Source organism: Panthera leo, chromosome A3, assembly GCF_018350215.1.
Source record: "Panthera leo isolate Ple1 chromosome A3, P.leo_Ple1_pat1.1, whole genome shotgun sequence".
Lineage (NCBI taxonomy): Eukaryota > Metazoa > Chordata > Mammalia > Carnivora > Felidae > Panthera > Panthera leo.
The window spans coordinates 101,609,833-101,631,865 of NC_056681.1; the positions used below are offsets into that span (position 1 = coordinate 101,609,833).

At 46.3% G+C, this 22,033-nt stretch overlaps 1 long non-coding RNA gene and 1 gene segment (V, D, J or C); one reads left to right on the plus strand and one right to left on the minus strand.

The window, feature by feature from the left end:
• The window catches only part of LOC122216312, a 72,610-nt gene extending 58,315 nt beyond the window's left edge, over positions 1-14,295 (plus strand). Inside the window, exon 3 of the long non-coding RNA XR_006200825.1 lies at positions 14,227-14,295. This is a non-coding gene — a long non-coding RNA (uncharacterized LOC122216312). The remainder of the gene's footprint in view (positions 1-14,226) is intronic.
• Positions 1-19,623, minus strand: part of LOC122216309 — an 82,297-nt gene extending 62,674 nt beyond the window's left edge. Inside the window, 2 exon segments of the V gene segment in view lie at positions 19,134-19,428; positions 19,553-19,623. Coding sequence covers positions 19,134-19,428; positions 19,553-19,607 — 350 coding nt within the window.
• Positions 19,624-22,033: the final 2,410 nt, after the last annotated feature.

Genomic DNA, 22,033 nt, shown 5'->3' on the forward strand with positions numbered 1-22,033 from the left:
CCGCGGGGGCAGCCCGGCCTCTCACATCTGCGTCCCTGGTGGTTTATGTTCTGGTCTGTAACACTGTGCGAGGGAGATTGTTACTTTGCTGGCAGTAGTAAGTGGCAGCGTCTTCAGGCTCCAGGCTGCTGATGGTGAGGGTGAAATCTGTCCCAGACCCACTGCCGCTGAACCGCGACGGCACTCCCGAGATGGACTGGGAAGCATACTTCACGAGGAGCTTCGGAGCCTGATTTGGTTTCTGCTGATACCAGTGCAAGTTGGTGCTGATGCCCTGATTGGCTCGGCAGGTGATGGTGGCTTTTTCTTTTAGAGTCCTGGACAGGAAGGCTGGGGACTGGGTCAGCACAACCTCACCACTGGAGGCTGAAACCACACATGAAAAACATTAGCAGAGCCTAGAAGCCCACATTCTCTAGTTAGGGAGGAGAAAGAATACTATTTATTTTAACATTTTTCAGACTTAGTACGCCACATTTGTTGTCGAAAGAGTCTCAGGAAGAAAGAAAATCAGCGATTGAAAATAATCCTCCCACTTTTACCTCGGTCCGAATATTCTCACCTGGAACCCAGAGGAGCAGAAGCCCAAGAAGCTGTGATGGAGACACCATCTTGCTGTTTTCGCTGGGTCTACTTTGCTCGGGCCACTTACCCAGAGAGAGACTCTCTCTCTCTTATAAGCTCCTGAGAGGCAGAAACACTTCAGATCTAAGGGGAAGAGTATATGCAAATTACGGGCCTTTGGTATTGTTCAAAGGCTCCAAAGTTACGTTGGGTCCGCAGAAGCCCTTGCCCTTCTCTGGCTGGATCAAGGCTCCCTCTTCAGGCCTGTGGGGGTTTTGAAAGAGCTTACCCCATGCTGGACCAAATGCAAGATCCCCCAGCAGGGTAATGACACCTCATCTAACGCAGTCCTCTGTTGGAGTCTCCATGCATCCGCGGTGAGCAGCAGGTCACATCCTGAGTCCTGGCCCGGGGCTATGTGAACTCTCTGCTCTCTGTCACAGTGCACTGTGTGAACACAACATGAAGCGTCCCACCGTACTGCACTCATGGTCATTAGACCCGATGGGCAAGAAACGGCGAGGACGTAGATATCCTGCAAAAACACATGTGCTCCGACAGGGGGGTGCAGATCCTACAAAAACCCCTGGGCCCGCCTCGCTGGTGGCTGTGTCAGGGGTCCAGACGTCCGAGCGTGGCAGGCACATCCTCTTCAAGGTAAAGGAATAGAAATCGCATCTTGTACCTCCGGCCACTGAGAAGGAAGCACAATATTTTGTAGGCATCTCTGGAGTGTTAAAGCAACACGTTGGGGAAACTACACCGTTCCGCGTGTCAGCCAACTTTGAGGTCACCAGGTTAGAGTGGGCGCAGAGCCGGGAGGGAACCTCTCAGGTTTAGGTCACGATGCAGGTGGCTCTAGCATTTGGGCCCATCGCCTGGTGGCACGTGCATCTGTGTTAGATGAGGACACTGTGTGGACGCTCTGGCAGGCCCAGACAAAGAGCCGTAGCATAGACGTCAAGGGTTCTACAGCAGGACTTGGCCCTTTGCAAAATCAACTCTTCACTGTTCACAAAGCGGTTCCCAGAATGGCACGGGCCCCGGTGGACATGTCCGTGGTTCATCAAGTGACCGTGTGTCTCAGCTGCCCAGCATAAACTGGAAATGTCAGAGACCCCAAATGAATGGTAAGATTGGGTGGAGCTCAGCAGCAGTCAGTCCCAGGAAGGCGACAGCACTGTCTTTAGTTTTGGACCCAAGCCGGTTCACTGGACACACTCAACTCACAGGACAGGAGTTTCAGCTCTCTACAATACTTGCCACTCTTGCCCCAACACCTCTGCCTCAGCTCATGGTTTTAGCCTCACGGGGGTTTATATCAAATGTATGTTCGTATTTCTGCATTCTTGATGCCTCGGCCATGAAGGAACCGCCTCTCCCCAGGTTAGCGCATTCCCCCAAACAGTAAAAGTCTTGCCTGAGCACACACCTTTGATACGCAGGCCGGACAATCCCCACATCGTCCCGTGCCTCCTTTCAGTCAGACCTGCGGTCTGTGAAGTGGCCCCTGCCCTAATTGCCCCAGGTACCCGGCTGCAGGGGACACTCCTGTGGTGTGCAGCCTGCTGCAACTTTCAAACTGTCCAATCTTAGGCCTAAGTGGCTTGCTTACTTTGCGTCCCTATTTCTTCTCACGAAATACACAGTAAAGTACACGGCCTACAGTTCCTCTCTCTGCCCACCCCTCTCACCTCCGTGCTGCCGTGTTGCCTTGGGACGCTGCTGTGTGTTCCGTTTCTGTACGTATAGTAAAAACTACTTACTGCATTATAATAACCTTCCTGTCTTTGTTTCTTAAAATATCGGGTCAAAGACGCAGGGCTTCCCAACCGGCTGACGCCAGAGAAAGAATTCCAGGCTCTGTCCGGGTTGGCATCATACGTTGGTGTAAGTAAAATCGGACAGTTTCCATACTGGAGCCGTAACCACAGAGTGTGAAGTAAGATGCTGACATAGTAGATACTCAAAGAGTGTGAAGAGTCGTCGACGTAATGGGGCTGGAGAAGTGGCCTCAAGGACGTGCACGCACTACTGGGTGGTGGCCAGTAAGGGCCTGGAAGGAGAAGGCTGGAATGATAAAGGAGGAAAGATCAGAGACAAGAAACTACCCGGTCTAAACGAAAAGGAGAAACTAAGCCAAAAAGAAAAGAAGAGACAAGACAAGAACAGAGTCTCTGGGATACACGGGACCAAACGGAAGATCTAATATTTGTGCCACTGGAATCCCAGAAGGAGGGGGGAGAGAGGATGGAGATGAAAAATATTTTGAACAAAAATCGCTGAAAGGTTTCCACATTTGGCGAACCCTTGGCAAGATAAACCTGAAGAAATCTATGTAAAGACAAATCACATTTTAATTTCTGAGCACCAAAGGAAAAGAAAAAAATCTGAAAGTCGGAAGGAGTGAGATCGCACTTAGCCATAGGAGAAAACCAGTTGAATGACAGGAATTCAATTCAGAAACCATAGAGGCCAGGAGGAAATGATGCGGCATTTTTTTTTTTTTCTGGATTTAATTGACATACAACATTGTGTAAGTTTAAGTTTTACCAAATGTGATAATTTGATATACGTTTACATTGTGAAATGATCATCACAATAAGGATAGTTAATGCGACCATCTCCTCACATAATTTTCCTTCTAATTTTGTGTGTGTGTGTGTGTGTGTGTGTGTGTGTGTGTGTGCGTGTGTGCATGTGGTGAGAACATGTTCAGTTAGCCTCTTGTAACCTTCAAGTACAATACAATACTATTTTTTTTTTTACAATACAATACTATTAACTACAGTCACCATGCTGTACATTAGATCCTCAGAAATTATTTATTTTATATATGGAAGTTTGTACTTTTTGATCAGCACTTAAACTTCCCCATTTATCTCACCAGCCAGCCCCTGGCCACCACAAATCTACTCTCTGTTTCTACGTACTTGACTTTTTTAGATTCCACATCAATAAGTGATTATTATACAGGAATGTCTTTGTCTTGCTTATTTCGCTTGGCATATTACCGTCAAGTTTCATCCACGTTGTCACAAATGGCAAGATTTCCTTCCCTTTCGTGGCTGAGTAGTATTTCATTGTGTGTGTATGTGTGTGTATCACATCTCCTTTATCCATTTATCCATCCATGGACGCTTAGGTTGTTTCCATAGCTTGGCTGTTTTAAATAAGGTGGCAACGGACATGGTGATGCATATATCTTTTTGAATTACTGTTTTTGTTTTCTTCAGATAAATACCCAGAAATGGAATAGCTGGGTCATATGGTAGTTCTATTTTTAAGTTTTTGAGGAAACTCCATACTGTTTTCCATAGTGGCTGCACCTATTTACATTCCCACCAATTTACATTCTCCACCTCCCTCTCTAACGCTTGTTATTTCTTGTCTTTTTGATCAATGAGTACTGAATTTTATCAAATGCTCTTTTTGCATCTATTGAGACAATCCTATGTTTTTACTCTTAATTTTGTTAATGTGATACAACATATTGATTGATTGATGGCTGGTGAGCCATCCTCACATCCCTGGAATAGTCCTACCTGATCGTGGTGTATGATCATTTTAATGTATTGTTGAATCTGGTTTGCTATTATTTTGTTGAGACTTTTTGTATCTATGTTCATCCAGGATATTGGCATGTAATTTCTTTTTTCTTGTGGCATCCTTGTCTGGTTTTGGTATCAGGGAGATGCTGGCTTCATAAAACAAATTTGAAGCATTTTTCCTCTTCAACTTTTTGGAATTTGGAGAATAGATAAATTTTATTAAATGTTTATTTTTGAGAGAGATACAGAGACAGAGCATGAGCAGAGGAGGGGCAGAGAGAGAGAGGGAGACACAGAATCTGAAGCAGGCACCAGTCTCTCAGCACAGAGCCTGACACGGGGCTCGAACTCACAAACCATGAGGTCATGACCTGAACCAAATTCAGACACTTAACTGACTGAGCCACCCAGGCGCCTTAAGAAGAACAGATCTTAAGTCTTTGAATGTTTGGTAGAATTTACCAGTGACTCTGTCTGGTCCTGGACTTTTGTTTATTTGGAGGTTTTTGATTACTGATTTAAAGATGGTATAATTTATGATGAGGAATAGTTCATGGAATGTATGTGAACATATACAGCTAGTGGATAAACCATACCTGCTATCAAGTTGGCTATGATTATTTGATGACAACGTGTAGATATGTGTGTGTGCAGGTGAGCGCACGTGTGTATATGGTCCGATCCTTCCCATGTGCTGTGCTCATTCCTGAAGGAGATCATGCTCTCTTTCAGGATTGTAACTACGATAAAAATAACTGAATTTATACTTTAAGTAAAGGATTGTTAATGGCTTAAAAAACAAGTTTTGACAATCTAAAGAAAATAATGATCTTTTCCCTGGAAAAGGCTGATATCACCATATTGGCTTGCATTTTTCATGGTTTTCCAGGTTAGGAACAGACCATTGGAAACAATGCTTCTTTCATATTTTCTGGGGGTGACACTTTGCAGGCCAAAAAATAAAATGGAGATATTTCCAATTTCATTACCTTATTAGGTTGGTCCCGAGTACAAAATCTTTTGGCAAATTTTCAGTTGCAATTAGCAGGAACCTCAAATTGCACTGTATTAAATAGTAAAGGGAATCTGGGCACTTAAGCTAATGAAAAGTCCAGAGTGGAAGGCTTCAGGAAAGGTTTGATCCTGTCACTTATTTATGTCACTACCAGTTCCCTCCTACCATTCCACGATCACTGCCATGGTGCTAGTTCCATACTAAGGGAAGCTTTAGCATGGATGCCAACGGATTCTGGTGTTGTATGCTCCTTGTACATACAGTATTCATTCCTCACATCCTACCGGGAATTCTGAGATTCTCTGCAGACGGTCAAGCTTCAGTAATGACCATTCTTGACAGATTTCTACAGACCACTGCAGTCAAGGAGGAGAACTTGCTGAAAGAAAAAATCTACTGTCCTGCATTTCATCCTTGGAATCAGGTTGGAATCAGCATTACCCAAACCAAGTTTACCAAAGAGTAACAGAGAGTCTTGAGCAGAGAAGCTAGATGGCTTGGAGGAAAGAATACAGATGTCCACTCTTCCATCTCTACCCAATGCTCTGAGTTAAGGATTATAGGAAGAAACAGTGAGCGCTTCAAAGGGCAAGTCACTATAATCTGAGGCAAATTAAGAATCAATGCTTACCTCTTCTATGCAGATAAAGTTCATGTTTCAAGAAAAAAATGGAAAAAGATAAAATGAGAGGTGGTTCTCTTCGCTAGAAATGAGTATTAACCATACCAAGTGCTCTGATGAAACTGGGTCTAGTTCATTTTTATATACAGTGTTAGGGTATTGATTTTCGTCATTGGCCTGTGTCCGGGGTAGTTTCAGGCTGTAGGGAAGTGGTGAATTGAAAGACTACTGTCCGTGATCAAGAGATGATTTAGATACGTGACAACATGTGAGACTACAGTTGACTTTATTTTTCCAGAACAAAAGTGTTAGCTTGCACAGACGCGTCCTCTCTTCTTCTGACTCTGTTCATGCTGAAGGATGAGGTTACACCAAATGGACTTGGACATCCACTGCCCCATTCGCCCTGAGTGATGACACTGCTCCAGGGCAGGGACCTCATAGGGTAGGAGTGGCAGCAGCAGACACGGTATCTGTTTCTTTGTTATCTGTCCCTCCCACTGAAAGGAGAGAGCTAGGAGGTCGGAGGTTCTGTTTGATTTGTTTTAACTGCTCTACGCCCAGGAGAGTTCCTGATGCTGTTCCTCGTGTAATTCTGGAAGTATTGTTGATTTGGAGTCTGAATAAATGAAAACTGCCCCACAGAACTGGGAGCTGAAGCTATTTCCCCTACCGCCCCCAGAGGAGCGATGACCCCATAGGTCAGTCAGTGAATGGGGGGTGGGGAGGATCAGAGATGTTGTTTCAGACACTGGTTGACCTGCGGAGCAGCGACAGGGGTGTTTCATAAGTATGTGGTGACACATTTTCTGAGATGGTGTTTGTGCAGAGGGACCTATAAGAGGTCTGCTTTGGATGAACCGAGGCGCCTTTGAGTTGTCCAAAAGCAACTTCAAATATGTATTTAAAATTCGGAAGAGAGCCAGAGCCAGAGACATAAACGTGTGCCCTGTATCTTCATTGTATCCAACAGCATGAGTATATTCCATGTCCTGACATCGTATTTACATTGTTTCCATTAGGTTCTGAAAATTGTATACTCAGAAACATACATTTTACTACAAAGAGTGATTTATGTTTTTAGGCTGACTTCAGCTGATTTGAAATAGAACAGTTGGTGCTGACAAGCATTTACATTTGGGGATCTGGCTGGATACCATTGCGAATCATAGTTTGAGGTGATTTCCGGACCTCTTGTGGCAGACGGTCACATTCCCTCCGGTCGTGGTATTTTGTCTCTTTCTTTCCATTCTGTGCTTCACAAGTCACCGAGCAGACCCTTTCATACTCTCTGATGCTTTGCATAGGCTCCTGACGCCCTAGGCTGGCTGCTCTGAGCTCTATTAATAGGGTTTCCTGGGGATGGGGCCTGGGTGCATCAGACCGGTGACCAGCAGCAAGATGGCGCCACAGCCCAACTGCTCCTCTTCCCGGTGCTCTGCGTCTCAGGTGAGAGGCCGAGAGGAGAAAGATCTTTATAAAATTGGCCGATGACTTTCCCACGTGGCGTGGATAAAACATTTCATTAGAACGGTCTGATTTCCTACGAGAAATAAGAAAACGTACATTTTTCGAATACATATTTTACTATATTAGTGATGCCGTGTACGGCCACTGTCCATTTGTGATTGCAGGTGTGTCTGGGGACATCGTGATGACCCAGTCTCCCAGCTCCGTGACTAGGTCTACAAGAGAGAGCGTCACCATCAACTGCAAGTCGGAGCCAGAGCCTTCTATACAGCTCCAACCAGAACGACTCAGCCTGGTACCAGCAGAAACTGGGACAGGCTCCCAAACGGCTCATTTCCTGGGCTTCCACCTGGGCATCGGGAGTCCCCGACCGATTCAGTGGCAGTGGGTCTGGGACGGATTTCACCCTCACCATCAGCAACCTCCAGGCTGAAGACGTGGCGGGTTACCGCTGTCAGCAGTATCCTAGCTCTCCTCCCACAGTGCTTCAGTCTCGCACACAAACCTCTTCTCCCGGGGCCGAGGGTCAGGGAGGCTTTGCTGCACCTGCTGCTTCCTCCCTGCTCAGCCCTGTTTCTCCCTAAGCTGTGTGAGTTGCAGGTCTTCTGGCTTCATCGTGGAAGAACGTGCAAGGCTCGAGGGAAGATTGAGTAGCCTCTTCTATGTCTCTTGGGCAAGGAAGTCATTCTGTGAAGGCTGTAATGACTTCCCATGGACCCTTGTCTACCTTTCCCAAGAGTTTTTGTATCTCCTGAATCTGAGTTGTTCTCACAGATAGATTTATATCACTGGCCCGCTCATGGCTTCGGCTGCATCTTGTGGAGAGGGGACCAGTGTGCTTTCGCGGCAGGATATGCTCTCCTGGAATGTGGCACGTCAGCGTTCCCTGTAACCATCCCATCACCTGCATCACTGCCCAACTCAAGAAACCATTACTCAGTGAGTTCAGAAGACTGCCCTTCACTCAGCTTCTCTTCTCTCTTCTGGCAAGAGGCTATCAGGAAAAGGGAAAATGGAAACGGAAAAATAATATCTCACTGGATCTCAGCTAAAGACTTGCAAAAGCATTTAAGGTCACACTGAGAAGGGGCGGGACTATGTGAGTTTTAGAGAAGCTGCGTAGACCTCACAGGTAGGGCTGGAGGTGACTTCATAGTTCGATATCTGACAGTGAGTCTGGATTTAGGTTCCAGGATCTCTAGGGCATCTCTGCATTTCCTGTTTCTTCAGTGTGAAAATACTTGCATATTCTTCTGGACTCTTGGGGCTGTGTCTCCTCTCTGCCACGGGGGCTCTGTTATGAAGACTCACCCATTCTCACTACCCTGATCTCAAGGCATACATGAGTGTGGAAGGAGGATTGAATGCTTACTGAGCATATAGACAGGCTTCATTCTTAAACATCTCAGTACCTTATGCTTTCAGTTTCTACCTTTTCTCTGGATTTGTGGCAAGCTGACATAACCCCAACCTTTACTGCCTGAAGAGAAGCAGTATATGCAGTTACTGTGGTTGTTCTGGGTTGCTCCATAGGACTTAAATACAGACTCAAAAATTGTATCTGACGTTTCAGTGAACAGACAGTGTTTTTCTCCCGTGGTTTGGACACAAAGTGGCATGTCAGCCACTTTCCCATCACGAGGGTGCCTGTTATTAATAGGCTGAGGACAGCAGTGCAATGACGTGGAAACTGTTTGATCTTTATTTATTTTTGAGAGAGGCAGACACAGAATGCGAGTGGGTTAGGGCGAGAGAGGGAGGGAGACACAGAATCCGAAGCAGGCTCCAGGCCCTGAGCTGTCAGCACAGAGCCCGACGCGGGGCTCGAACCCACGAGCTGTGAGATCATGACCTGAGCCGAAGTCGGCCACTCAACCGACTGAGCCACCCAGGCGCCCCGAAACTGTTTGATCTTTAAGTCATTGACTCAGTCCGCTCTGGGACCCACACTTTCTCTAACCCTCTGTTACTTGTACTGACAGCATCCTATGTGATATTTAAAATTTGGTTCTCCATCGTGAAGTATTCTACAGTCGATGCTAGATAAACAGGCCTTATTTATAAGAGCCCCAAAGTAGAAACAGCACAAATGTCCATCAACCTATAAATGGATGAACAAAATGTGATCTGTCTATTCAATGCCATGCCAACTAGCAGTAAAAGGAACGAACACCTGATACACCACCACCCTGACCTCCACTATAATCACTCCCTCATTTTGCTTTACAGCTTTGCCCCCGAAGGGCGTCTCACAAACGGTTCAATGTTTCCTTTTTTTTTGGACTTCACACGAATGAAGCTTCTTTCACCAACCGCATATTAGGTTCATACGCTGTTGGCATTCGTTGAAGTTGATTGTCGTTGCTCTGCACGCACATGTTATTGTATGAGGAACACCATTCTTTATTTAGTCTCTTTCCTGATGACATAGAAAAAAATCTTAACAAACCTGAAAGAAAATCCTCCCATTTCGAAGGAACAAGAAGACTGACAGTTAATTTCTCAAACACAGAGGGAAGCAGAGACTGAGACATCTTCAAAATGACAAGAAAAAGAAGCCACATACTAGAGTTCAGTTCTCAGCAAAGTGTCCTTCAAGAATTTATGTAAACTTGGGGCGCCCGGGTGGCTCAGTCGGTTAAGCGTCTGACTTCGGCTCAGGTCATGATGTCGCGGTCCGTGAGTTCGAGCCCCGCGTCGGGCTCTGTGCTGACAGCTCAGAGCCTGGAGCCTGTTTCAGATTCTGTGTCTCCCTCTCTCTCTGACCCTCCCCCGTTCATGCTCTGTCTCTGTCTCAAAAATAAACGTTAAAAAAAATTAAAAAAAAAAAAAGAATTTATGTAAACTCAAGACAACTTGGGAAATGAGTATCTCTGGCCATGGGGCCTTTACTCACGAATACCCTAAGTAATTTTCATTAATAATCTTTAAGAATCAATGACTAACAATGGGAGAATTGTTTCTGGAGAGAATCAGTGAGGCAGTTCCTCATCCCCGGAAAGCAGGGGAGGTATTTCTTTCCACGTTTCCTCACGGTCCCTTCATGATATCTCTTCAGTGTACACAGGGATAGATCCACATTTGCTGTGAGACGAAATAATATCTCTTATCACCTTGCCTTGAACAAATCCTTACATAAAATCTCTTGCTTCTAGTATTTTCACTTACTCTTTGATAAGTGATATGTAACTTTTTGAAAACTGCTCTAACATTCATAGATACAGACATGACTTTCAGCTAAACGTTCCAGTAACAGAACAGCGTTCCTCTTGTGACTAAAAAGATGACTTCAATGTGTAGTTATTTAATATGAGCCCCAATTCTAGGTCCTCAAAGCATAGGAGGCTTTTAAACCCAGAATGAGTTAGAGTGCTGGATAAATTTCTGTGCTAATGAATCAATAGCTGAGTGTCCTTCAGTTTCTGACAGAAAGATCTATTTTGCCCTGCCTGCCGGTGGGTTCTCTTCTCTGGATGGAACCAGTGCCTGTCTTTTGTGGAAACTCATACTGAGGATAATTAGATGCCAGGTCACACACTGGGATGCTCGTTTTCCCAGTGCTTTGAGGGTTCAGGGGTGTTTGAAGAGAACTCAACAGATAGGCAAGGTCTTAGCTGGGCAACTACCAAGGAAACAGGAGGCAGATCTGTGGGGTTGGGATTTTCTGATACAAATTACACGAATGTTTCCTTGACAGATTCTTATCGCCAAGGAAATTCACTTCACATAACTGGTCCATGGAGCTTTCCTTCCTAAGAAGTTCAAATTAAACCCGTCTGGACAGGGACAGACAGGTGATACCCCGGACCAGGTGGATGCTCACTTTGTAAAAGCACCGAGAACCTTCCCTCTCGGAGATCCACTTCACTTACACAAGGAAGCAGATGCACCACGTGGATTGACAAGCCAGGACCTCCTCCCCTACGCGCAGGGGACTTGCGTCTCTCTTCCTCTGAAACCACACGATTCTCAGAGTTGCTTTTAAGGGGCCTTCGGCAAAGAAAACGTGTACTTCTCCTTGAAAGGACTTGGCCAACAATAGATTTTCAGGCTCCAGACCTTACTGCTGTGATTGAGAGAAAATATCCCCTGAGGGCCCCTGGGGAACATTTCTGGAACCATTTTGTCAGGGACTGCACATTCACAGATGAGGCCATCATTTGTTCAGGTCAAACTATGAGAAATTGGAGAATCTGAGAGAGGAGGTTCCCCCTTAATCTATTCACCATTAACTGTTTGCACAAACTTGGGATGTTGATGACCTTCCCCGAGCCTCAGTTTCCTCCTGATAAAAAGTGTAGATGTGAACATGACGTTTTCCATGTTTCTTTAACATCTGACATTTTGTGAGGGGGAGCAAAAGAGAGTCTGAAAGCCCAGGGAATTCAATAAGACCTGAATGAAGTATGGTTCTAACGCTCACAACCTCCTCTTTGGGGTGACAAAGGGAACAGAGAAAACTGCCGAAGATATATGTCCCTGCCTCTGGAGGAAACAGCTGTTCACTAGGGGTGAAAGAGGGTGAAGGCAGATGAGGCTGCTAAGGGCTGTGGTAGAGACGGGGTCACTGTGGTTCTCACTGGGGTCTGGCTGACTGTAGCAAACCGGCGCATCCTCCGCTTCCGGGCTGCCCGTGGCGAGAGTCAAGTCGGTTCAGATCTACCGGCCCTGAACTGGCCTCGGGTGCCTATGGCCTTGGGGGGTGCCCCATAGATGAGGAGCCTGGAGGTCTGCCCGCGTTTCTGCTGGTACCAGACTAGCCTCTAGGGCTAGGTCAGGATTGTCCTGTCACCTGGGGACAGAGAAAGGGAGGCTGCAGACTACATCATCATGGTTTCTCTGGCGGTAGCCGAGGTTGGCCATGAAACACAAAAGTCGTCCATGTAACCTAGACCTTAACTGTTGTCTTCCCAGCAGAGCTAGGATGGTTGGTCTCTGTGGAGCTTTAATTATTGGGCTGACTGTGCACAGGCGCACAGGACTCAACAACATCGAGAAACTTTTCATTGACATGCAGAATAATCCCATGTTCCTCTCCCCGGGGAGCCAGAGTAATAGGAGGCAAAGAAAATGAGCAGAGGCTTCCAGGGTTAACTCTGTGTCCCAAGTGAGGAAGATGTCCCCCCAAAGCACTCACCCGGGCATTGATATGCATCATATATGTTCAAATTACTATTTTCGAGAATGTTCAATCTTGTAAGAATTCTTTCTTGGTTACAAAGAGGCTTTGAAACGTCCTTATATATCTATATACAGAGACCATAATATTCCTAGTTCTAAAAAAGAATGTCTCCTGCCTGATAACCAACCATGCTGTGGCCTGGTCAACGAAACTGACCGTGAGTCCACACACGTGATAAGTAAAGGGATGCAAGGCATCCTCGTGGAGAACAGAGCAGTTCTGTGAGTCTCTCTATACTTGACCATCATCAGCTGAATGAGGAAGGACTTCCACAGGTGGATTTTAATGTAGATTTGTCTCTGTTGTCAGACGATATTAGTTTGGGTTCCATAAAATGGGAAGACAGTGTGTGATGTGGGTAGGAAGACAGGTTTGGTGAAACAGTCTGAATCTGTTTTTTTAGAATCAGGGTTTGTGAACGGAGAATGTGATACTCTCAGACTATAGACTATAGACTTTGTCAGCTATAGACTTTGTCAGCTCAGATGACCTATAGACTTTGATGACCTATAGACTTTGTCAGCTCAGATATTCCAAACCCACACTGCTTTGGCCACCATGAGAGATATACAGAGCCTGTTCCCTGATCGGCCCAAAAGGGACTTGTCTCTGATTTAGAGGGAGACTTTCTATTTGCATGAGTACTGAGGTCAAGCCATCCAGCAGAAGGACCTTCCCAACGCAGGTCCCTGGAGTGGATTCCTAGGCCCTGAGGCACCTGTGATTGAAGTTGGTCATCTTTCCTAAGTATCTGCTCTCACTAGAAAGTATACCCAGCAAGTGAAACTTGGGCCCAACAAGAAATGAAAAGAGAAATTAGATATTGTTTTAAAACTAAAGAAAACAGTATATCGAAATTGGTGGATTGTGGGGTGCCTGTTGACTCAGTTGGTTCTGACTCTTGACTTTGGCCCAGTTCATGACCCCAGGGTCATAGGATCAAGCCTTGCATCAGGCTCTGAGCTGGGCATGGAACCTGCTTAAGATTCTCTCTCTCCCTCTGCCCCTCTCCCTTACTTGCGTGCACCCTCTCTCTAAAAATAAAAAAAATAAAAATTTTAACAAAGAAAAAACCCAAAATTGGTCGTTTGCCAGAAACAGGGACTTTGTCACACTGAATTTATAGCATTAAATATGTTGATTATTTGTAAAAGTCACACATCAGTCACCTCTCACAATATCATACCTGCTCTGAAATTACGGAAGATTCTTTGCACACTCAGAATCCAACACTTTTACTGATTGTTCTCGGTTCATCCCACCTGACACCAGCTTGTTTAGAATGTTCCCTTAAACATGTCAATGGAGTGGGAACATAAGTACTAAGAGGAGAAATAGGAAAGTGGGTAAATATCAATTTCATAATATTACCAGATCTGATCTTCTTAAAGATAGACCCAAATTGCTGAACTCCAACGTGTATTTAACTTGTGTTCCACAAATCTGACCCACTTGTCTGCCTGTCATGCGGACTGAGTTGACACCCGTAGGCCAGGCAGGGCGAATTGCGATGAGTTTTCAGTCACCTCTCCCTTTTTCTCATGACTGCTGGCTCCAAGGGCTCTCGGGCCCCTCCACGCCCCTGCTGCCTCCACCCAGCAAGGACATGCCGTTTCCAGGGCCTCGGTGTGGGGTGCCTGAGCTGCAGCCGAGGCCCTTGTGGCCCAGAGCCCTCAGCTGCAACCTATCCCCTGAGTTCTCTAGCATCTTCTTACACACGTTCAGAATCTGCTCTGCCTGCTCCCCAGACAAACAGCACATGTGGGCAGTTGGGCAGTGACAGGCAGGGAGGTTTGTGTTTGGGGCTGAACCATTGTGGGAGGTCTGTGTGTACCTTGCAGGCAGTAATAAACTCCGACGTCGTCAGCCTCCACCCTGCTGATTCTCAGGGTGAAATCTGTCCCTGACCCGCTGCCACTGAACCTGTCTGGGACCCCAGAGGCCCGGTTGGAAACCCTATAGATCAGGAGCCGTGGAGACTGGCCTGGCTTCTGCAGGTACCAACTTAAATAGGTGTTTCCATTACTGTGCAGGAGGCTCTGACTGGCCCTGCAGGAGATTGAGGCTGGCTCTCCAGGGGTGATGGGCAGGGACAGAGGGCTCTGCGTCATCACGACATCCCCACTGGATCCTAAAATAATGAGAGAGAAGCACAAAGTTATGCAGAAACCTTAGAAGCCATTTTTATGATTTAAAATGTTTTTGTATTTAAGGCTAAATCACTTTTGGTGATTTGATTCATCCTCTAAATGTATCCAGTTTCCAAAGAATTGCAGGCACAAAGTGGCCTCTTCCTTTTCAGCATCTCACTAAAGCACTGTTCTTTGTTCCTTTCAGTTTCTTCTTGATTTCCCAGGCCCCCAAATTAAATTCCCCTGCTGGAGGGCAGTCCCACCTGTGGGCAGAACACATGTGGGGAGCAGTAGCGCCCCCAGAGCTCTCCCTCCACACCCCGCTCTCCTTTCTCATCCCCCCTCTGTCCTCACCTGAGATCCAGAGCATCAGCAGCCCCAGCAGCTGAGCAGGGAACCTCATTTTGAGAAGCTGAACTGGTGAGTCCTGATCAATCAAAGCAAGATTAGAGCTGATCTTTTATGTCAGGTGCAAAGGTTTTATCTGAGACTGTGTACGTTAGCCCTCCCTTCGGGAACGATATGCAAATCTCCTGTGGGCACAGCAGCTGGGAGGAGGCAGTGGGGGTGGGGGGGCACTCCCACATGAGCAAAGTAATATAACATGTCTGTGTTTGAAGGGAAATTGAGAGATAAAATCGATGCTGCCTAAAGAGTACAGGCACACACTGGGGCACCTGGGTGGCTCAGTCGGTTGAGCGCCCGACTTTAGCTCGGGTCATGATCTCAAGGTTCGTGAGTTCGAGCCCCAGAACCTGCTTCAGATCCTCTGTCCCCTTCCCTCTGCCCCTCCCCACCTGCACTCACCCCCCAAAAATAAATACATATTTAAAAAAATAGTAACTTGTGTTAAATGTTTCCTTCTTTTCCTCGACCAGTTTTGTAGTTCTCTGGAACTTTCCCAGTCACCTTTATACTTCTAAATAAGGCTGAATTCCATACATATTTGGTGAACCTTAAGCTTTTTTCATGTTAATTTAAAGAATTATTTTAATGTGTATTATTTTTTGAGAGAGAGAGAAAGAGAATAGGGGAGGGGAAGAAAGCAAGAGAGAGAGAGAGAATCCTAAGCAGGCTCCGTGCTGTCCGTGCGGAGCCCAGTTTGAGGCTCGATCTCATGAACTGTGTGAGACCATGGCCTGAGCTGAAATCAACAGTCGGATGATTAAACGACTGAGCCACCCAGGTGCCACAAAAAGAAATGGAATTCTAAGCAAACACTGAACTCTGGTCACTTGGAGTTTTATTCTCAGAAGTAGGCACTAGCAAGTTTGATCACCTTCTATGTATTTCAAGATTGTTCCAATAAGTGAACACCCTGCAGATGTTGGGAGCCGGGCATCACCAGCAGCCGCTGGAATTACAACCGGAGATTGAAGGAAAAACAGAATGGGGCTTGCAGAATTCTTCAGTAAGACTATGCCCTCTCCTGACTTTGAGTTATTTTTATTTCTATGCCATCATTTACTTCGGAATAATTTAGACTCACCCAAAATTTCACACAAAAGAGAGTTCCTATATACTCCCGCCCTGGCTTCCCCTAACGTATCACCTTGCATAACCACAGCCTACTTACCAAACCTGAAAATTAACACGAATCCTGTGCTATTAGCTAGCGTTAAACCCATATTTCTGCCTCACTGCCCTCCTGCGAGGGCCCCCCACCGTTGTCACCTCCCCCCCCCAGCTTGGTTTTCCTCTGAGAGGAGCAGCTGCCCTGACTGATCCCTGGAGGAGGCAGCTGTTGGGTTGAGCAGAACCGCCGCCCCCACGCGGGAGGGTGTGTTTAGGGTCGTCACGCTGCGCAGGGTCGTAGTGAGGGTTCTGTGTGCACAAGTGTGCGTGGTGTCCCCACGCTCCATGCTGCCTATTATGTGTGTGCAATCTGTCCCTGACCCACTGGCACTGACCTAGGCTGGGCCCCGGGGGGGCCTTGTGGACACCCTCTGCGTCAGTGGTTCCAGAGATCGGTGTGGCTTCTGCTGGAACCGGTGCCATGGATGGGACTGAGACTGGCCCTGTAGGAGATGGAGACATGCCCTCCCACTGCCACCGACAAGAGGGATAGAGCCTGATTCAGCACAGCCACCCATGGGAAACTGGAAAAGGGAAGAAACTTACCATGGAAATGCAAATAGGAAAAAATAGTTCTGAAAGAAAGAAATGATGTACCAGGAGCACCTGAGTGGCTCAGTCTGTGAAGCATCCAACTCTTGGTTTCTGCACAGGTCATGATCTCAACAGTTCCGTGAGTTCGAGTCCTGCGTGAGGCTCTGGGCTGGCAGTGTGGAACCTGCTTGGGATTCTCTCTCTCCCTCTCTCTGCCCCTCCCCCCCTCATGTGCTCTCTCTTTCTGTCACTTTCTCTCAATAAATAAATAAACATTTTTTTAAAAACGTGAATCTCGGGGCGCCTGGGTGGCTCAGCCGGTTGGTCAAGTGTCCGACTCTTGGTTTCAGCTAGGTCGTGATCTCACGGTTCGTGAGTTCAAGCCCCGCATTGGGCTCTGTGCTGGCAGTGCAGCGCCAGCTTGGGATTCCCTCTCTCTCTCTCTCTCTCTGCCCCTCTCCATCTTGTGTTCTCTCTCTCTCAATAATCGAACAACATTAAAAAATATGTGAGTGTGATCTGCAGGTCTCCAAAGCCATGACCCCTGGCCTGGGGAGAACCAGGTTTTACACTTTGTCATGTGTGCAGGAAGGGAGAACCTTGACCTGGGTCGTCTTGACGGTTACTTATAATAGTTTCGGGCTTTCTAACTCTCAATCTTGTCACCTCCTGCATTACGCATGTTACATCCTATTACCTAATATCTGCAAAAGGAGGGGTCTGTTTCTGTTGCCTGTTTTTTTCTCTCCTTGATTTTGTTGGCTTAGAATTGTTGACTGAAAACCATACTGTGTTGTGTGTACTTAATCCTTTTGTCGGTTTACACACATAGTGGCCGTGAAACAGTTTAGTGGCGATTTTTGGCTCTGGAATGATTTTTTTCATCCAGAAAGAGATTACATTTGAGTCTGGCAGCCTGAAACGCTAAGGTATGTCACCCTCATCCAGTCAAGGATTGCATTGTGCTTTGAGTCTGGGCTCCAGCATGGGTCATACATTGCCCGGTTCCTCCCTCCTCCTAGGGGGTGGGCCTGCCAGGATTCCAACTGAAGTCCTTGAAATTTGTCAGAATCCCTCCTTCTTTATAGTCCTTGAAGATTAATTAAAAAAAATTTTTTTTAAGTTTATTTGGAGACAGACAGGGAGAGAGAGAGCGCGCACAAGTGGGCGAGGGGCAGATAGAAGGAGAGACAGAATCCCAACTGGTCTCCTCACCATCAGCGCAGAGCCCGATGTGGGGCTCGACTCACAGACTGTGACATCATGACCTGAACCAAGATCAAGAGTCAGACACGTAACCAACTGTGCCACCCGGGTGCCCCGAGATTAATTTTTATCTATGGCTGTGTGAGATGGCTGAAGGCTTTGCTCAGCTCTGAGGCCTCTTGGCCTGTCCTTTATCTCAGATTCTCGCCGGAAAAGAGAAAAGTGGGGCTCGACTCTATGGGCTTTCCTTCTTTCCTTATATCTTTCAATATTTATGTTTTAACGTTTTTCTGTGGAGGTGGGAAGTACTCCTTTTCCAATTAATAGGCATTTTTTGAGGCTGACGATATGCCACCTACCAAGAGAAGTCGAGAGGGTGTTTATTATCCCTACGAGGGACTCCTGGAGACAGCAGGATGTGCACGAGCAGGTCCAGGCTGGTTTCCACAGGACAGCATATTGAGCATTTATAATCGCTAGGGAGTGGGATTATAGGCACTAGAAGCACCCTAGCTTGAGCTGGAGACTTGTGAGGGGTGAACGTTCCAGCTTCTACACAGACATGGACAGAAAGGGAAGATAGAATTGACATATTCACAATATGGAGACTTTCAATCCTTGGGGATAATACAGCCTTCCATTTATGTAGATTGTGTGTGTGTGTGTGTGTGTGTGTGTGTGTGTGTGTGTTTAAAGGATATTCTGGAACTTGGAGTGTATTTTGTTATTTTTCCTAAATACTGGACGCTTTTGAGGCACTTGGAACTCATGCGCTTTCTAAGTTTAATTTTTAAGTATTTCTTTCAGTTGCATAGAAATCAAACTGACTTTTGCATGTTGATTTGAATCCAATGATGACCTATTTCTCCTATTATTTCTAGTAGCTTCTTTGTAAAATATTTGGAATTTTCTCTGCATACAATCCTGCCATCTGCGAATTACATTGGTTTCCACTCTTCCCTGCCTGTGTCTGTTTGTTGCAGATGTGGGTGTCTTCTCACGCCGGCCGGGACCATCGGAGGCGTCCATTCATATGAATCGGATCTGACGCCCTTAGTGGCGAAATTGTGTTTGAACCTAGTTGTGCAGCGAAAGCTGAGGCACAGCCAGGGATCAGAGTTCAAATCTTGTCATGGACTTGCTTTTCAGAACCTCAGGATTTCCGAACAGAACAGACATGCTGAGCTGAGCACCACAGCAGCTGCTGATAAAGAAGCACCTGGTATAATGAGATAATCACTGAAGGTTATAGAGGTTTTTGTCTCTCGTTAAATCACTGTGGATGCCGCTGTTATGCTGCTGGCAGTAGTAAGTGGCAGCGTCTTCAGGCTCCAGGCTGCTGATGGTGAGGGTGAAATCTGTCCCAGACCCACTGCCGCTGAACCGCGGGGGGACCCCAGTTTGCAACGTGGATGCATGATAGATCAGAAGCTTAGGAACTTTCCCCGGTTTCTGCTGATACAAGGCTAACCACGTGTTAACGTTCTGACTCGCCCGGCAGGTGATAGTGACTCTGTCTCCTGGAGATGCAGACAGTGAGGATGGAGACTGGGTCATCTGGATTTCGCAGCTGGCTCCTGAGATGGGGCACAGAGAAACAAAGACCCACATGATGAATCGTGTCATAAGAGGACGCGGCTGGAGGGCCAGGCAGTACGGGGCGCGCTGGCTGAGTAATTTCCCAGTGTTCTCCTTCCTTACCTGGGAGCCAGAGCAGCAGGAGGCCCAGGAGCTGAGCGGGGGCCTTCATGTCCATGCTGTGTCCTGACCGGGACTGGGTCCTGCACAGGGTGTGACTGGCCCATTAATCAGTGTTCAGTTAGGCTGTGCTTGAGTAATATGCAAATCAGCAGAGGAAGGGACAGGCTGGGCACAGCTTCGGGGCTGGGTAATCTCAGTAACAACCCAGGCTCCTGTCCGCCAGATGCCCGAGCCTGACCAGGGTGGCACACACGTGCCTGCAGAGAACGTGTTTCTCTGTGGGGCCATGGCATAGAATCAGTCTACTGTCCTTTGAGGAAAGTGTCTTGTGTACTCTTCAATGCTCATGATATGCTTTCTTTGCCTCCCCTCCATCTAAGACAGGTTCGATTGAGAATGACACATTTTAAGAAACTGCAAGCCATTTAACAAGCTCTGCATCTGGTACGTTGGGATATTACCGAGGCCAGACAATCTTTCTCTTTGATCTGATTTGCTGATGGCCTCGGGATGGTCCGTTGTCAGCGCGGAGACAGAACCCAGAGTATCTACAGAGTTCCCCTGCACATGTGACCACACAGTGACTGATATACACGTGAAGAATCTACTGGGTTTGTAGAAAACTCTTTCTGAACTTGGAAAAAAGTAAAATGAACAGAGCATCAGTGAACTGTGTGACAGCTTCAAGCAGTCTATTTTGCATATAATTGGAGGTCTAAGAAGAGAACGTGAGGAGGGGAGTACAAAAATATTTGTAACTATATTGGCTAAATTGTTTCCAATTTTAAGAACTCATTCCTAGGGCTTATATAATTAAAAATCCAGAGTCGGTTGGACTGTTTGTTTTTTTTAGTTTTGAGTTGTGTGAGTTCTTTATATATTTTGGACATGAACCCCTTGTTGGATAAGTCATTTGCAAATACCTTTCTCCATTCATTAGGTTGCCTTTTGGTTTTGTTGATGGTTCCCCTTGCTGTAATAAAGCTTTTTATTTTGGTGTAGATCCAGTACTTTATTTTGCTTCCTTTCCCCATGGCTGAGGAGACACATTTATAAGTAGGTTGCTAGGGCCAATGTCCAAGAGATTACTACCTATGTTTTCTTTTAGGTGGTTTATGATTTCAGGTTTCACATTTAGGACTCTAATCCATCTTGAGTTTATTTTTGAGTGCGGTACCAGAAAGTGGTCCAGTTTCATTGTTTTGCAAGTAGTTGTCCAGTTTCCCCAGTATCATTGTGTGTGTGTGTGTGTGTGTGTGTGTGTGTATAATATTTGTTTGTTTGTTTGTTTGTGTTTGGGAGGGGGAGGGGCAGAGGGAGAGGGAGAGGGAGAATCTTAAGCAGGTTCCATGCTCAGCTCAGAGCACTACATGATCTGAACTCAAATAAGGAGTCGGATGATTAACTGACTCCCATAACCATTTTTGAAGAGACTGTATTTCCCCCATTGTATATTCTTGCCTCCTTTGTCACAGATCAAATACTGTGGCTAAGTATACAAGCCCAAGATAAACCCTACAATTGGCCCCTAGCTCCCTCATGGTTCTGGTTGTGGTTGTAAGTTTCCCGTAGTCAAATGATCTGGGGAATATTGAGAAATTGTTTCTAAAATAAAGACATGAATCTCATAACTAAAAGATACAGTCAACCCCAGGTAGCGGTCCTCTTTGGATTCTGAAGGCAACACGTCCATTTTTGAGAGACTTTCTCTGACTCATTTATTGATTTAGTAGTAAAGTTGGCTGTGTCGAGTGAGTCCCAGAACAGAAGAGGAGTCCGCACCAAGTTCAGCATGCAGTGGACTTATGATTCAGTAAGCCAATGATGCTTAAAGTGCCTGTGGCACATAGGGACAGTACTTGGAGGTTCCAGAACCACAGTACAGACCTCTAGGGTATCGAAACAACAATGTTATGGTCGCTCCTAATGATAACCTATCCCTTGTGGGATAATAGTCCTGACTTCTCATTGAGCCCTGGTAGAGACTACCTGTAGTCTTTAGGACACAAAGAAGCCGTGTGATCTGCATTGTCCTTTATGAATTCAGTGGGATCTGATGCACCCAGATATAAATGCATACGTGCACAACAGCCTCCTATCATCAGGTAGAAGTGGGAAACACAGGCTGGTCCTTGACGAAGTCCCCAGGGCACACGTGCTATACACATAGAAGTTGTTCAAACTGTCTTGGAACCTGCACTTGCTGAATTCCTCCTTTACCCTCATCCTATACCCACAGCCTTATGTGAATTTTCTCTACACACTGAATGAGAAAGAAAATAGTTGAGATTTAATTTACGTGGGATATGCTGTCAGCCTTCCAAAGTAGATTTTTAGCTTTAATGACCACTTTAAAAATGGCGGGGGTGGGGTGGGGTGGAGAGGAGAACACGTGGGAGGAAATTCATCTAGTGGGCAGAGCTTGGGGTTGTGTTTTCCAATCCATGTTACCTCTCAGAGAGAACCCAAATCAGACATCTA